This window comes from Prunus dulcis, chromosome 2, assembly GCF_902201215.1.
Source record: "Prunus dulcis chromosome 2, ALMONDv2, whole genome shotgun sequence".
NCBI classification, from domain to species: domain Eukaryota; kingdom Viridiplantae; phylum Streptophyta; class Magnoliopsida; order Rosales; family Rosaceae; genus Prunus; species Prunus dulcis.
In genome coordinates, this window is record NC_047651.1 from 16,286,099 (window position 1) to 16,300,900 (window position 14,802).

Here is a 14,802-nt window from a genome sequence, read left to right on the forward strand (position 1 = left end):
GATCAGTTACATACGCAACATGCATGTGACAACTTTTTATTTTTGTTTGTGTTTTTGTGTTTGTTTTTAAGTGAATAATCGTTTTCACAATAAATATGTGAAGTTCAAGGTATAACACGCATGCATAACCTATTACAACAACAAAATTGGCATAAATGTTGCAGAAAAAAGTTATATATAGCTGAAAATGTCATAATTACGTTCTCACGATAAGCATGTGAGATCTACTACATCGTGAGAAAAGTTTTATGTTACTTATAAACAAGAAAATATTCGTTATGAAAGTAATATAAATGTGAAATTCATCACATAACAATAAAACTTGTGTGTATTTATTTACATTGTAAGAAAAGTTATCGATAAGAGATTTGTATTATAATATGGTAGGACCAACATGTCTATTGCGAAAAAAAACTTATATTTAATGTATATAGAGTCATTTTCACCTGTCTAATAACATGTCATTTTTAAAAGGGAGAGAAGATATACATGGAAATAATGTACGTAATCAAATAGAGGAGTAGCTGTGTATTGCTTTGTCGATTACATTTTCAGCTTTCCAATGAATCAAAACGAACAAACAAACAAAAATATTGTCATGGTGAACCAGAGCCATGCAAATTTCAATTTCTGCAGCAATTGATGAGGAAGGTTGTCTTGCGTGCAGTACTTATTGCTGGACGTACACTCCAGCACAACAACGTTAGTTGGCTTATATCATCTGGTTCTTACTTCAAATTACAAATTAATATAAGAAATAAATAGATAAACAAATACAATCTTGGAAAGATTTGAACATATTTTAATGAAATCAAGTAAGCCGCCATGCAATTATTTGAAAAAGGATAACTTAAGACATTTTATGACCTTTTTTTTTTTTTATTTTTTTTTATGTTGATGAGGTTAGTTAGCTGCCTCTCGTAAGCAATTAAGAGAATGAGTTTTCGGATAAACAAATATCGTGCTTCAAATTTTCACCAACATTGAAAAGAAAAATATCATCGGATCGAGAGTAGTTAATTGGTGTAACTTTTTTATTTTCCACCCTCGACTGCTTTGGAGTCGAGAAAAAACAAATGTGGCCCACCTTCCATCAAACCCATGATCAAAAATTTGCTCAACTCTAGTTCATTCTACTTGAAGAATACTGGAGATCCCACTTTTCTGCAAACGTCGGCAGTACATGCATACACTGAAATCTTTGGTAAGTTGTCATGTCATGGAGATCATGCTCTTTGCTGGAGCTTGTTTCTCCCTTTTCTCTGTTTGTGATGAAGACAAGCACAAACTTGGTGACCTTGAGGACATGTTTAATCCAGATTGGAATATATATAGGTGCGCGTGTGTGTGTGTGTCAATGCTGCTGGTATTCACTGGAAGTTAGGCTTTTTCTTTCTGCCCCAAAACACTTTATTAGTACTTGGTAACTTACCCATTAATTGCATTCAAATCATTTGCCATGTTAGCTTAATTGTTAATGAGATAGATTACAAAGGATAATATATAAGATGCTAAATTGTGTGAAGATGAAATGAAACGACACATCTAATTATGGAGATCCATAAATCATTCTGTGCCCAAATAAAAAAAACCCTTTTGCAGGTTCAGACCTCTACAATGATAGAATCTATCCCATCACAACTTGCCCAAAATGGGGTTCTTTGGAGCAAAAGACCAGAGGGAGTTGTCCTGTCTCATCTCCCTTCCACCTTTAATTAGTGTATCACACATGTAAAATCCTTGAGAAGCTCTAACAAATGCAAGGTTTTTTGTTTTTTTGGTGGGTCAAATAGGCAGGTAAAAGTTTCCAAGTTCAAACCCAATTGCAAAGAAAGCTAACTACGGAAAATAGCTAACATATCTTTCCAGAATGTCTGGTTGGTGGTTTTTTGGAAAGACTTGGGATGATCTAGACCTAGAACTCATAGATACAGTATGTATGTATGTATGTGTGTGGGTTGGGTTGGTTTTTGGGGGATGTTAAAGTTAAAATGAAAGTATTATAGCTATGGGATAAGAGACACAGAGTGAGAGAGGAATGACGCAACAGTAAAAATAATAAGATTCTAATATTTGTTTACCGACCTCCCCAATGAACAGTCTTGGCTGTTTCTCTCCACTCCCTCTCACCTTCCTTTTAAACTCTGTCCTCCTTGCTAACTCTTCCTCAATAACCAACTCTCTCTCTCTCTCTCTCTCTCTCTCTCTCTACTACAAGTACCAACCCAAAAACCAACAAATAGTGCGCTTCCCAGTTCCAAAACTAAGAAGGCTGCATTATATGCTAAGCATGCCAATGCCGCCCCCTCAACATCTCCCACCAACAAATGAAGCAAAGAATGAAAATGAAGAAAACCCTTTGGTTTTTGATGCTTCAGTTGCTCAGTACCAATCCAGCATACCCTCCAAATTCATATGGCCCGACCACGAGAAGCCATGCCCTGAGCCGCCAGAGCTTCCAGTTCCTCACATTGACATGAAAGGCTTTCTCACAGGGGACACTAGGGAGGTCTCAAACGCGACTTGTTTAGTCGATGAGGCATGCAGGAAGCATGGATTTTTCCTCGTTGTTAATCATGGAGTTGATTCGCAGCTCATAGCAAAAGCTCATGAATACATGGACTTGTTCTTTGGCATGCAACTCTCACAGAAGCAAAGGGCTCAGAGAAAGACTGGTGACCACTGCGGATATGCCAGTAGCTTCATTGGCAGGTTCTCCTCCAAACTTCCATGGAAAGAAACACTTTCTTTCAGATATAGTGCTGACAGCCACTGCTCAGTCAATGACTATTTTGTGAATGTAATGGGTGAAGATTTCAAAGAATTCGGGTAAGAACACATAATCAAGAGTATAATGTTGTGCTTCTGCAATAAAAGAAATATATCTACTCAAACTAATTTCTTGATCTCTATAAGTGGATTATGTCATCACTAATCACTAAACCAACAAAATAATCATCATGATCTCATACATTACCAATAGCCCTTTACTTATGCAGCATATTTTTTCCCTGCTAGGAAGGTGTACCAAGAATACTGTGAAGCCGTGAGCAATCTCTCCAGTGGGATAATGGAGCTGCTGGGAATGAGCTTAGGAGTTGGCCAAGAGTATTTCAGAGAATTCTTCGAAGGAAACGATTCAATAATGAGGTTGAACTACTATCCCAGATGCCAAAAACCAGATTTAACACTAGGAACTGGGCCTCACTGTGATCCCACTTCCTTAACAATTCTTCATCAAGATCAAGTAGGCGGCCTTCAAGTGTTTGTAGATGAAAAGTGGCGCTCTGTTACTCCTAAGCCTGATGCTTTTGTTGTCAACATTGGTGATACATTTATGGTAAGTTATTTCATTTATGAATTAGGCTCAGTTTGTTTAGACAGAAAATCTTTTTCGTTTTTCCCCCTACGAAAAGTCTACAAGACTCCAACATGTGGGACAAAAACAGGACCTTCAGAAGACTTTCTACACAAAATATGAAGCATTCTTTATGGATTTGAATATATGCTTTCTCTGATGTGATTTTTCAGGCTCTATCCAATGGGATTTACAAGAGCTGCTTGCATAGAGCAGTGGTTAACAACAGAACTGTGAGGAAATCTCTGACTTTCTTCCTTTGTCCCAAAAAGGACAGGGTGGTGACCCCACCAAGAGGTTTGGTTGATACCAAGAGCCCAAGGATGTACCCGGACTTTACCTGGCCTACTTTGCTAGAGTTTACACAGAAACACTACCGGGCTGACATGAAGACGCTGGATGCCTTCTCAGACTGGATTATAAATAAAAACAACTAACCATGAAAGAAGCACCAGGAATAGTAGGTGTACGTAATGCTTTGGTGGGTGTTCATGGGAAAAGATGACAGAAACACCAAGAAGGGAGGAGAGGGAACTAGGCTGTTAAATAGTGTGTCATCGTCGGAGAGAATCATGTCAGTTTGGAGGCATAATTAAGTTAAGGGGCTCCATATCTTCTTCTTAATTTTACTTTTCTGTCAATTCAACAATGAATCATTGTAATTATAATATATATACTTTGTTGACCACCAAGCTGTGTTGTTATTGGACTTCCATAAACTATTCTAAATAATATCTGCATGTACAGCCGTCAACTTCCAAAGAAATTATGCCTCTCAGCTTGATATCAAAGTAAAGGAACAAATAGATAGTATTATTAATCTAGAACAATGTATACTTTACTATATCTTAATTACTATGAGAAATTATATGCAGGGTGAGGTTTTTCTCATTTCATCCTCACAAGTATCGACAGTGACGTGAGTTTTAACAACTAGGGTAATGTCCTTTGCTTAAGATGCACAAAGTTTTAATATATAAATTGGTGTGCATCTTTGCTTTTTACTACTTCAACAAAAAGTGAAAAATAGTTTTTAGGTAAACAATAAAGAAATACTTGTAAAGAGAACATATGGCTTAGAATTAGATTCACAATCAAGCACCATAACTATTTTATATTAGGTTTTTCTAGTTTTAATATTATCAGTTATATCTGTCTAGTTCAGCAACATTGCAATGGAGCTCAAAATCAATTCTTTGTCAAATCAATTGAAAGAACTACCATTTGTTGGTAACATGAAAGGTTACTAAAGTGTGCTAAATCCTGACTATAATCTTATTACTATTGTACATGTTTACTTACCGGAAATGGAGGAAGCCATGAATCAGGGAATTTAGATAAGAGAATCAAGGTATTGGAACCGGATCAACTACTCCCCCTAGTTGATACCATTCCCGATTTTGAGGGTATTTAATTACGGATTTTACGGTAGAATTCGCATAATATTTTATTCCTTACTTGTCAGTAAAGGCGGAAAATCAGATTGGAATCATTCCAATACCCATATGTTAGTAAACAGAGGAGAAGCATATATTGGATTCATTCCAATACTCATTCCTGATAAGTAAACATTCCAAAGACCTTTTGTTAAATAAAACTGTTAGAAGACTGCACAAATGTAATTAAGCCATATTTTTATTAGCCTAATTTTAGCCATAATTTTTTTTAGTAAAAAGAAAACACCAACTACAAAAAAAACAAAACAAAACAAAACAAAAACAAAAAACACAAAAAAAAAAAAAAAATGGAAAGCAAAGCATTACCAGAACATCCATGGCTGAAACACCAAGAATTGAGAAGAGCTCACCCCATGTCAGCTGCTGAGTACCCACGAAAACCCAAGAGCTTGAAGCCTCAGACAACAACAAAGTGAAAAGGTTGAAGCAATTCCTCAGTTGCCCAACTGAAAACCATCAAATTGAAGCCAATGCGTGAAGGACCAAAGATAGGCCAAAGCGTAGCGAAGCAGAGTGTGGAGGTCAACCTTGTGAGCTTAAGGGGTGGAGTGGATGTCAAACTTGAGAGAGAACGATCGGGTTTTGTGAGGGAGATTTTAAAAATAAAACAAAATGAAAAAGGCCAATATTTTACTTCTTACTTTTTCAAAAGCATTTTTTTAATGTCTGCCCAAATATGGTTTTGAATACCTTTTGCTTTTGGTAGTTAGAAGAAGAAGAACAAGCAAGAATTGGGGAGTGATGGCTACTTTTACCTTTTATCTTCTTTCATCTTGTTTTGATCTTGCAATTTAATTTGATAATTGAAATTGTTTAATTTATAAATGGATATTAAAGGAATTTTTAGATAATTAAAGGCCTGACAATGTTTAGCTAAAAAAGTTAAAGACCTCTAGGTTATAAAAGCACTTGGGACTGCATTATGGAGGAAGCACATGTTCTTCAAAAATGCACTTCCGAGAAGCACTTGGATTTTTATTAAAATTTTTGACGTGCTTCTAATAAAAGTGTTTCTAGTCAAAGCGCTTATGAATAGAAGTCATTTTCAAAAAAACATTTCCAAACGAGCTTTAAATGACTTCTAATTTGGTTGAGTTTATTCAGTAATGATTCTTTAAGGATGACTTAAATAATTAACAATTTAATTATCATATGACATTGTATAATAAGAATGAGAACGATGTCGTATGAGAACGAATAATATAGAAGGGTGGTCAAGAAGTTATTAATTAGCATTCTCCAAAGAAATTATTGGTCAAGAAGTTGTGCATAAGTTGATTTTCCACATATCATTTCTTTTTTATAATTGTTTTCATAGGTTAGATTACATGTGGAGACTGGCAGACCCATGAATTTTTTAGCGGATGTGCAATTTTGAAAGGTTAAAAACTCTTTGTGGATTGAACATCTAAGGTTTTTTTTACCTAGATTGACCTTAGGTTCCTTCATGCATTCATATCATAAATGAAAAATTGTTTTATGTAAAAATATTGACTAAGTATGAAAATTGGTTTTTCGGAATAATCATTTTCTCAAGATAATTTTTGGCGGCTTTTATTCCTTACACATCAAATAAGACAACTTGATTTTATGGGATTTTTGTAAGAAGTGTATATTGACTTAATGAGCCATCATTTTTAGCCTAAATCGTATTTTGCATTAAAATCAATTTTTTATATTTTGATTTGGTGGGAATTTTATTTTCTAGTATTTTTATTTGAATCTAAATGAGAGTTACTTCCTTATTTACATTGTAAACTTAAGTAAATGAAGTAATATAAAAATAAATAAAAGTAAAAGGACAAAAACATTTGTATGCATTGCTCAACAAACTAATATGGAATCATGATCTCATTATCAAAGTTTGAACTTCCCTTAAGAATCCATTACTACTCAGCAGTGGGGTTCTCTCTCTCTCTCTCTCTCTCTCTCTCTCTCTCTCTACCCAACACAACTTGGTGGAGCACATCACAAAAAATCACCTTACTCAGTAAATCCTTCTTGAAAGATTTGTGGCTTTTTTAGAAATCCATAAAACAGATCTTGTATTTGCTGTTGAAAAAAAATCTCTTGTGCACTAATTCAATAATTCATCAACCCAAACATTTGGCAAACAATGCAATGTCTTCCACTACCATAAAAACTCATAGGCTTATGTGTTCCATTGGCTTTTGTGCATAGAATCTAGGGCAAGAAAATTCCAATTATATTAGAGTGGTCAAGAACAGGAAGTTTGAACTTTTAAACCAGTTAGGAGTTTAGCACAAAAGAAAGTACAATTAGAGATCATATGTGAGAATCTCCCAATGGACCAAAAAAAGAAAAGAATACTCTGAAAACTCAGTTGTCCCTTAATATCATTTGACCAAGTGTACCATAAAATAATTAGATTTTATTTATTTATTATTTCTTTTTTTAAAAAAAAAAAAGAAGAAGAAAAAAACAGCAAACAAAGAGATGGTTTTGTGACAAATGTCATTATTCTAGAAAAAGCATGAACCGTTTGACATTAACATATACATGGGATTCTCAGTTGGGTTGGAAGACAAGATAAAATATCTCAATCATTTTATCTCATGACATCATGGCCTTTTCACCCTCTTCATTGTCCGTACAGGTGCTCTGTTTGGCTTTGGTTTGGGAATTTTAATAGGTGGGTATATAGATAGGGATAGATAGATAAAAAGTGGTGGCATTTCAAGGCCTTAAGATAATGGGGGGCATAGATTATCCCAAGTGTTGATTTGTGGTTGTGGGAGATAGTGGGAGATAATAGACTTCTGTTGTGCTTGGAAGATAAGAGTATCACATCACATCCAAGCAAAAGAGAGGATTGACTACCATTCAGCCAATGACACATTGACACCACATTTGAAGTATACTCTAGACTAGTAATATCATTGTTCATGCCACTTTTTGCTGTTAAAATAGACAGATTAAAAAAAAAAAAAAAGCAGCATAAGTTGCACTTTACAATGTAGCAGGAGCACCCAGCCAAATAATACAATATGTGCCCTAAACTCTTTTAGTTTCTGAGAGTTCTATATGAAATGAATCCCTCATTAAACTGTACTTCAGATTCTGACTTCGTGTCTAGATATATGTTTTTATTTAATTGTCAAGAACAATGTTCACTCCAACGGGTTTATAGCTTGAATCATTAACATCATTTATAATTACATAACAGGTCTCGTGTTCAAATTCTCCTAGTCCAGTGAAAAATGGTCTTGACTTGCAGACCAGTGATATCAGATTTCAATTCTCATGTCATTTTAATAACATGTGTTCGTTACTGAGGAAAACAAGTAAATACAAAGATGGGGGATAAGACTGGACAGCCCAATGGACCCAGAACACAAGACAACCCAATATACAAGGGGAGGCCCAAAACGAAGTGGTGTCTTTTCTCTTATGTGGGTCTCATTATCTCTGTTCTTATCAAGCGCCAAGCATATTAGAAGACCAACCACTCATTGCTAAGGAAGGATGCAAAGAAAATTGCCAATAGAAGTACCATTTTCAACCAATTTGCCTCCACAAGTTTACATGTCGGCAATTTCTGAAACGTTGAAACAGTTAAGTAAAACAGAAGAACAGCCATCAGATCAGAGCACTCATTTCTCACATCACATGTATTACATACGATACACTAGTAGAGAATTAGCACTCATTCAACTGAAAGATCATTAAAAACATGACAAGCTCATGATCCAAGCAATTCATATATCATGTCCCTTACACGTTGCACTATCCAAGCGAGCAAGTTGTTCAAAGAATACAGAATCTTGGACATTTAATCCTAATCATGTCCAACATCTTACTTCTGAAACAAAATAAGGTATCAAGTTTATACAGGTCATCAAGGCAAAGGAATTTGTTGTTACCTTGTTACTATGGGTGAGAGAAATGATGGAATGGAATTGAATGAATTACAAAGAAGAATAAACAATGTGGATTATGGTAAAAGAAAAATAAGGGAATACCTCCTCCCGATGAACCAAACATAACCTAAGTGACTTGTCAGATGAAGGTACCAAGGAACAAGAGAAAGAGACTGAGAGAGAGTTTCCACTATTTACGGTTATAACGTTCATTCACTTAGCTTGCAACTGCGAATATAGGGATGATCATACTTAATGTACTTGGTCCAGTATCCTCGATACTTTGTCATCGCCAACTCCAGCCATGGTTTCATGTTGCCATTATAGTGTACAACAGCTGCGTTATCAAGCTCAGATCGATCAAGACTTGGATTGTAACCTAAACCAAGTACATGCCATGACTTTTGTAGTGGATGTGTGAGGCCATAAAACGTAATTAGCCCCGGAGGTAATGTTCCAAGTTTCCAAAGTGTCCTGTCTTCATTCTAAAACCAAAAAAAGGAAAAGAATTACATCAGATGGTCAATTTTCAGAGGGGTAAATAAATAAATAAAATATTTATTTAAACAAAAAGGCAATTGCCAAGAGTGATGCTCTTGTGGCTGATTTCACCCAAAAGTGCAAGATTCCAGACTCTCACCATGTTCTGCCACTTGTGATAGATACCAGTAATATCTTTCTTTTTCCACTCCTTAAGATCAAACATGTTCATTCCATAAGCCCATCCACATGCGTTTGGATCAAAGTTTCTTGCAATATGAGGATTTGAGAAGTTTAGGTACTTGTCAAACCGGTGGAAGCTCTCACCACAGGTTTCTACTGCACCATTCACTTTTCCACGTAGATCGACAGCCCACAATCCAGTTAAGTCTTTCTGAACAACAATATCATCATCAAGAAACAGGATCTTATCCAACTTGGGATAAACCTGTGGAAGATAGAACCTCAAATGGTTAAGCATCGAGAGATACTTGGGGTTCCTGTACTTCAGATTAGAAGCGCCAGATGAGAGAGTGGTAGGATGGTCAGCCTTGAAGTAATAGTTTTTCATTGCAGCAGACTCGAGCTGCCGCAGAACTGGGCAGTAGGATGAGTTTAACCACTTAAACTCATCAACATTTTCAACATGAATGGTGGCTTTTCCAGGAGGATTCAATAAGAACCACATATTCATGGCTCCAAAGTTAAGCTTATCAGTAACAAGATGGAATACGTGTTTTGACGGATCCTGCAATCACCCAAGAAGCATAAATAAGTCAAATGAGAAAGCAAGAAACCTACTTCTGAGTTCAGTAATAAACATTATCAAGTACTACAGATGACGAACATGTCGAAAAAGGCTAGCCTACCACAAGGTTATGAGCCTCAGCACAATAATAAAAGTCCAGTCAACTTTTCAAATTTCCTATGGGTGAGATACACTAAAGAAGCAGCCCATTTAGGAAATATAAGCACAACTCATGATCAAACATCTTTTAATCATCTCATCGGACTTCCACACCTAGCATATTTAAAGAAAGGTTATTGGGATAGATAATTAGCGTGTGTCTCTTAAGAACAACGGGGTGAATTTTCAGGCCTCATATACCAGAAATAGAACTCCCATAGAAGTTGAGATAACTTGGATTCTGACCTTCCTCAAAAGTATCATAGTGATGGCAAACAGCAAGCATAGTTAAGAAGAATGGTTTCCAATTCTTTTGGAAACAGACACAAAGACACGCACAATTAAAACACCAGTATAGAATAAGACAGTTCAGCTCACCTTGGCGTTTGTGACAGTAGAGTTGACGACGACCGATGCAGCCAAGACGTTGTCTGAGAAGAGAGCATAATGATAAAGATTAGGATTTTCCAGGTTCTCACTTCTGGGGAATTTTCTCTTCTCAGGAGAAAGGAGGTAGTAATCTATGGTTAGGCGCATAGACAAGCAGTGGATTCCATTTGGAATGGTCTTGGCAGCTAACTGACTAAGAAATGTGCTCTGCTTTTTCAAGCTCCGTACTTGTTCATCTGCAGTCTGAAGCATTGCTCTCAGCTTCCCAGTCACCAGGTTGCAATCATACAGTTGCTCTCTCGCTTTTGAAAGAACTTGGCCCATAGCTTTTATTTTCTCGGGTGCACTACAAGCGAGTCAGGTGTTGATTTAGTACAGATAAAAGGAAGAGATGCAGATTTATATTAAACACTCAAGAAAATAACATGCCCACAATCATGCTACCTTTGAGATAAATCTGCATCAGCAGTTACATCTCCCACTGAACGCTGAGATTCTTTGAGTCGAGTCTGTAATTGTTGGAACAGATCAAGCTTGTTCTTCATCTTTGCAATACTTAAGTAGACCCTTGCCATTATGATTTGGTCCCGGATCAAGCGCACTGTTGAATCAGAGTTCTCATTCTCATTTTCTTTCCTCCAAATGCTGTATTTTCCCAGAACTGAAGAGTCAACTGATTTGGAGCGCTCAATGGCTGCATTTTCAAGCTTTACAATTGATTCATCATCCCGTTGTACCAACTCATTTGCACGCTTTTCGCGTCTCTTCTCTCTTAATTGCTGCAGAAGTGCTTATAAAAGCACATATTAGAACCTTTAGAAAAAATAATAAACAGGAGCATACCCAAGTAAACATAACCTTGGTTTAATTACAGTTTATTTCATTTCCATTCTGAGTTTGCAAACATGGATTAGACAATTTCAAGCAAGCAAGAACCATATAACAAGCTTTGACAAAAAAAGAAACATATAACAAGCAAAACATAGAGCACACTGGAGTATGATAATTACCCGTCGGGCTAGTTTTGCAAGATCAACAAGTTGAGCATGATCACCTGCAAATCATAATAAAATCAAAAAGAAAGCAGAAATGTTTTACGGACAACAGAAAGTAATGTTGAAAAGATATTACCACCTGAAGATACATCCACTTTAACCTGAGGTGTCTCTTGTCTAGCATCTACAGCTGTAAAATTTATCTTTATACAGACAATCCAAAGTGCAAACAATCAGCAGCAAGCAACAAACGGATGACATTTTTGCAGCAGTAGCACACAAGATTTATCAGGGATGGTTAAAAAATCAAGAAGAAACATAACAGACGTACTAACCTTATCTGTAATTGAAGTCTTTTCCCCAATGACTTTCCATGAAGCTGACAAATTGTTTTTTCTGAAGTAATCAAGGCTCAAAGGCCCCATGTCATTCGTGTTGGCTGCAATTACATCAATGACCTAAATGTTGATCCAATCAGTGTACTGGTTAAAAAGAAAACTCAACAAAATATAAAAATTGCCAGCACTTATATGAATGACATGTAGATAACTCATAGATTCAATCAAGTTGAACTTGCCTCTTTTGAGAAAAGAGATTTGACATGTTGCAGCGCCAGCTTTTCTCTCCAATCGACATTCTGCACCAGTCAATTAATTGTTTCTTGTTCACAATTTTTTTATTGGTTCTGCTAGAAGTAGTTATACACTATAAGATTTGAGACAGAAATTGATGGAAGTATGAATTAATACCTTTTCACCAGGACTGGATAAAATGTCATTTTGATCTGCACAAATAGCAATAATCAATTAAAGTAAAACTGATAAAAGACGAGTCAACTATACTAAACCATCCATCGGGGAAGAAAAAAAAATTATTCTGTTTGGGTTTGATGTTACAAAAAATTTCTAGATTCCAACAGGAGTTGGCCCAGGTGTACATGTAAACAAGATATAAACAGACATTTTTTCAATAGGATTCTTCACGGATTATAAGGTTGACCAATAATTGGCCGAGCATAAAACAATTGTGCAAAAACTGGTAAACAACTTCATATATTTGCTGCTTAGCTATGTTTTGCAGTCTTTGTTGAATTATTTAGCAAGCATCCTCTAGCTAGACCAGTGGACAATTAGTGCTTTGTATTGTTCAGTTCTTTCTTAAAGAAATTATGTTTCTTATCAAAGAAACTTCATATCAAAAGATTGAAGAATTAAATTTAGAACATTAATATATCTGAGCCAAAGACAAAGGAGCAAACTCAAAACATGGGCACAACATGTGTTGTGAGTATTGTGACAGAAAGGGACATATATCTCTGTTTTTAGACACTCGTGATCAAGAGGGCAGGAAATGCACTCCTGCGACCAACCTATGCAATGAAAAATACCTCCAAAAGACACAGAATCCATGACACTTCTTCCATTTTATCACTTCGACAAAACTTCCCAATTAACTGAACTTATTCATCAAGACGTAGTCTTGGAAAGAAAGAAAAAAAAGTACTGCATAAAGTGAACCATACAAGCCAAGAGAATTTTTGTTGTATATTCTTGTCTACATTCTAATAAAAATAAATATTCTTGTACAATAGGCTGTATGTTCACTTTTTTCGTTTCTATACATATAACATTAGCAAGAAGTAAACTCTCACAGTGCTATAATTTTTTCCCCAATATCTAAGAATAAACCAGTCTAACACAAAATGGAGTTGGGAACAGGTTTTTCCCAGTAACTTAACATCAGAATATTGAGCATTCTTTAACCACATATACAAGTATGTGACCCAACTACAACAACCTCTTGTAAAGGTAAAGGTAAAGCATATTAGTCCACAGACTCGAAGTAAAACAGGAGAGATGCGGGACAGTGAGTTATGTGAAGAAATTAAATATATGAATTTAACGCATAAACTCATATTGTACAAGCCTAGTGAGTTATGTGGTTCAGAATATGTATATGTCCAAAAGGAAACTGAAAATAGAAGTTACCACCTACTCAACTGAAAACAGTCTGCACCCCTCAGTTCTCATCTTCTTTATCGCATAATATACCCATAAATACAATTTGATTATATATGTCAACATCAAGAAGAACAAACAACCACTTTAAACCTGGAAATGCTTTGAATAATAGGCTAGAATGGTCCACAACTACTGCTTCATTTTATAAATACTAATCTACTCCAGTCGTATTTCCTAGCCAGCTCTCAAAAAAAACACAAACCAGGAAATGCCCAAGTGGTGCGCAGTTAAGCTCAAATATAATCTACCTACAAGATGTGAATGACTGACTACATAATCCATATACACCACAGCTGTTGGATAATAAAAAATGTAAATCCTCATCAAAAGGATAAGCACGCTGAAAAAGTTAAATTTATCACCAAAATCCACTTATAATTTGCCCACTGATGTACCAAGACAAAGGTAATTTCTCCATTTTAATCACGTAAGACAATTGCAAAGTCTGAAACAAATGTAGAGCATTCTTCAGGCCTCCAAATACACTAGCATCATATTGCTAACACTTGAAAAACTAACATTCAAGGTTATCAAAGCAGCAATTGTATCAATAAGGCATTGACTTTAGCCGTTTTCTGATATTCTGAAGCAAAGAAAACAGCAATTGCAATCAAAAAATGTAATTCTCCTTAATGCGAAGCAGAAAAGGAACCTAATTGAGATCTAGTGCAAACCTAAATTTAAATTTCACACAAACGGATACGTACATATAGACATATATACACATTTCTCAACATAAATAAAAAGAAATTAAAAAAAGAAATTAAAAGAATTGAGCACAGACCAGATATGTGGAGACCACGGCCGACGAAGAAAATCAACGGAACGAGAAGTGAAAAGAAAATAAGAATCGCAACAGGGAATCGAGATCCGAAGGCTCGGTTTCTCTGGACGCCCGCACTCGACAGCCCGCGCTTCAACGCCATTGCCAATCAATACCTAGAGTTAAAAATAAGACTAAAAAAGAAGTCAGAGAATCAGCCAGAGAGAGAGAGAGAGAGAGAGAGAGAGAAGAAGAAGAAATTACAGAAGGATCTTGAGGAATTGGAAGTGAACAGTGTGGCTAAGAAAGCCTAATGCGAGCCAGAGACTCAGAATCCATGGAAGGGAAAAAGTGAAGAAGAAGATAGTGAGGTCCTTGAGGAGTGTGATTTCAAGCAAAATTCTACGGCGATTTTGTTTTGTGTTTTATATAATTTTGGTTTGGGAGTGTTTTGCTTTCCTTCTCGCGTCTCTTTCTTTTCTGTGGCCCAATTACACAACAAACCAACACAGAATTTAATTAATTAAATAATTCTTAGTGTTTTTTCTAT

The 14,802-nt window shown here is 35.9% G+C and overlaps 2 protein-coding genes and 1 long non-coding RNA gene across 5 annotated transcripts; 1 reads left to right on the forward strand and 2 right to left on the reverse strand.

Moving 5' to 3' along the window:
- Nucleotides 1-1,527: 1,527 nt before the first annotated feature.
- On the reverse strand, nucleotides 1,528-5,474 carry LOC117617263. 2 transcript variants are annotated; one of them, XR_004584318.1, is made up of 2 exons: nucleotides 5,122-5,474; nucleotides 1,528-2,772 (listed from the first exon to the last, which is right to left on the reverse strand). It is a non-coding gene; the product is annotated as an uncharacterized LOC117617263 (long non-coding RNA). The 2 variants fall into 2 exon arrangements; XR_004584317.1 differs by having other exon boundaries at nucleotides 1,528-2,787.
- Nucleotides 2,213-4,149, forward strand: LOC117617262 (gibberellin 20 oxidase 1-like). The gene is made up of 3 exons (XM_034346565.1): nucleotides 2,213-2,829; nucleotides 3,019-3,340; nucleotides 3,532-4,149. The coding sequence occupies exons 1-3, from the start codon at nucleotides 2,282-2,284 to the stop codon at nucleotides 3,793-3,795; spliced, it is 1,134 nt and encodes a 377-aa protein (XP_034202456.1). The 5' UTR covers nucleotides 2,213-2,281; the 3' UTR covers nucleotides 3,796-4,149.
- Nucleotides 5,475-8,481: 3,007 nt separating the features above from the next.
- Nucleotides 8,482-14,802, reverse strand: LOC117617261 (polygalacturonate 4-alpha-galacturonosyltransferase). 2 transcript variants are annotated; one of them, XM_034346562.1, is made up of 11 exons: nucleotides 14,517-14,802; nucleotides 14,274-14,428; nucleotides 12,218-12,252; nucleotides 12,046-12,105; nucleotides 11,804-11,926; nucleotides 11,608-11,671; nucleotides 11,484-11,527; nucleotides 10,918-11,252; nucleotides 10,462-10,819; nucleotides 9,337-9,924; nucleotides 8,482-9,181 (listed from the first exon to the last, which is right to left on the reverse strand). In XM_034346562.1, exons 2-11 carry the CDS (start codon nucleotides 14,413-14,415, stop codon nucleotides 8,906-8,908), a joined length of 2,025 nt encoding a protein of 674 aa, XP_034202453.1. In that variant the 5' UTR covers nucleotides 14,416-14,428; nucleotides 14,517-14,802; the 3' UTR covers nucleotides 8,482-8,905. The 2 variants fall into 2 exon arrangements, with proteins under 2 accessions (XP_034202453.1, XP_034202455.1); XM_034346564.1 differs by having other exon boundaries at nucleotides 14,274-14,446; nucleotides 14,517-14,742.

Excerpts from the sequence above, each read along its gene's own strand:
- LOC117617261 (XM_034346562.1), bottom strand. The coding sequence starts at position 14,415 with ATGGCGTTGAAGCGCGGGCTGTCGAGTGCGGGCGTCCAGAGAAACCGA. Across the intron at positions 11,672-11,803 it reads AGACTTCAATTACAGATAAG|ATAAATTTTACAGCTGTAGA; the intron begins GTTAGTACGTCT and ends GTCTGTATAAAG. Across the intron at positions 10,820-10,917 it reads GATGCAGATTTATCTCAAAG|TGCACCCGAGAAAATAAAAG; the intron begins GTAGCATGATTG and ends ACTCGCTTGTAG.
- LOC117617262 (XM_034346565.1), top strand. The coding sequence starts at position 2,282 with ATGCTAAGCATGCCAATGCCGCCCCCTCAACATCTCCCACCAACAAAT. Across the intron at positions 2,830-3,018 it reads GAAGATTTCAAAGAATTCGG|GAAGGTGTACCAAGAATACT; the intron begins GTAAGAACACAT and ends TTTCCCTGCTAG. Across the intron at positions 3,341-3,531 it reads ACATTGGTGATACATTTATG|GCTCTATCCAATGGGATTTA; the intron begins GTAAGTTATTTC and ends GTGATTTTTCAG.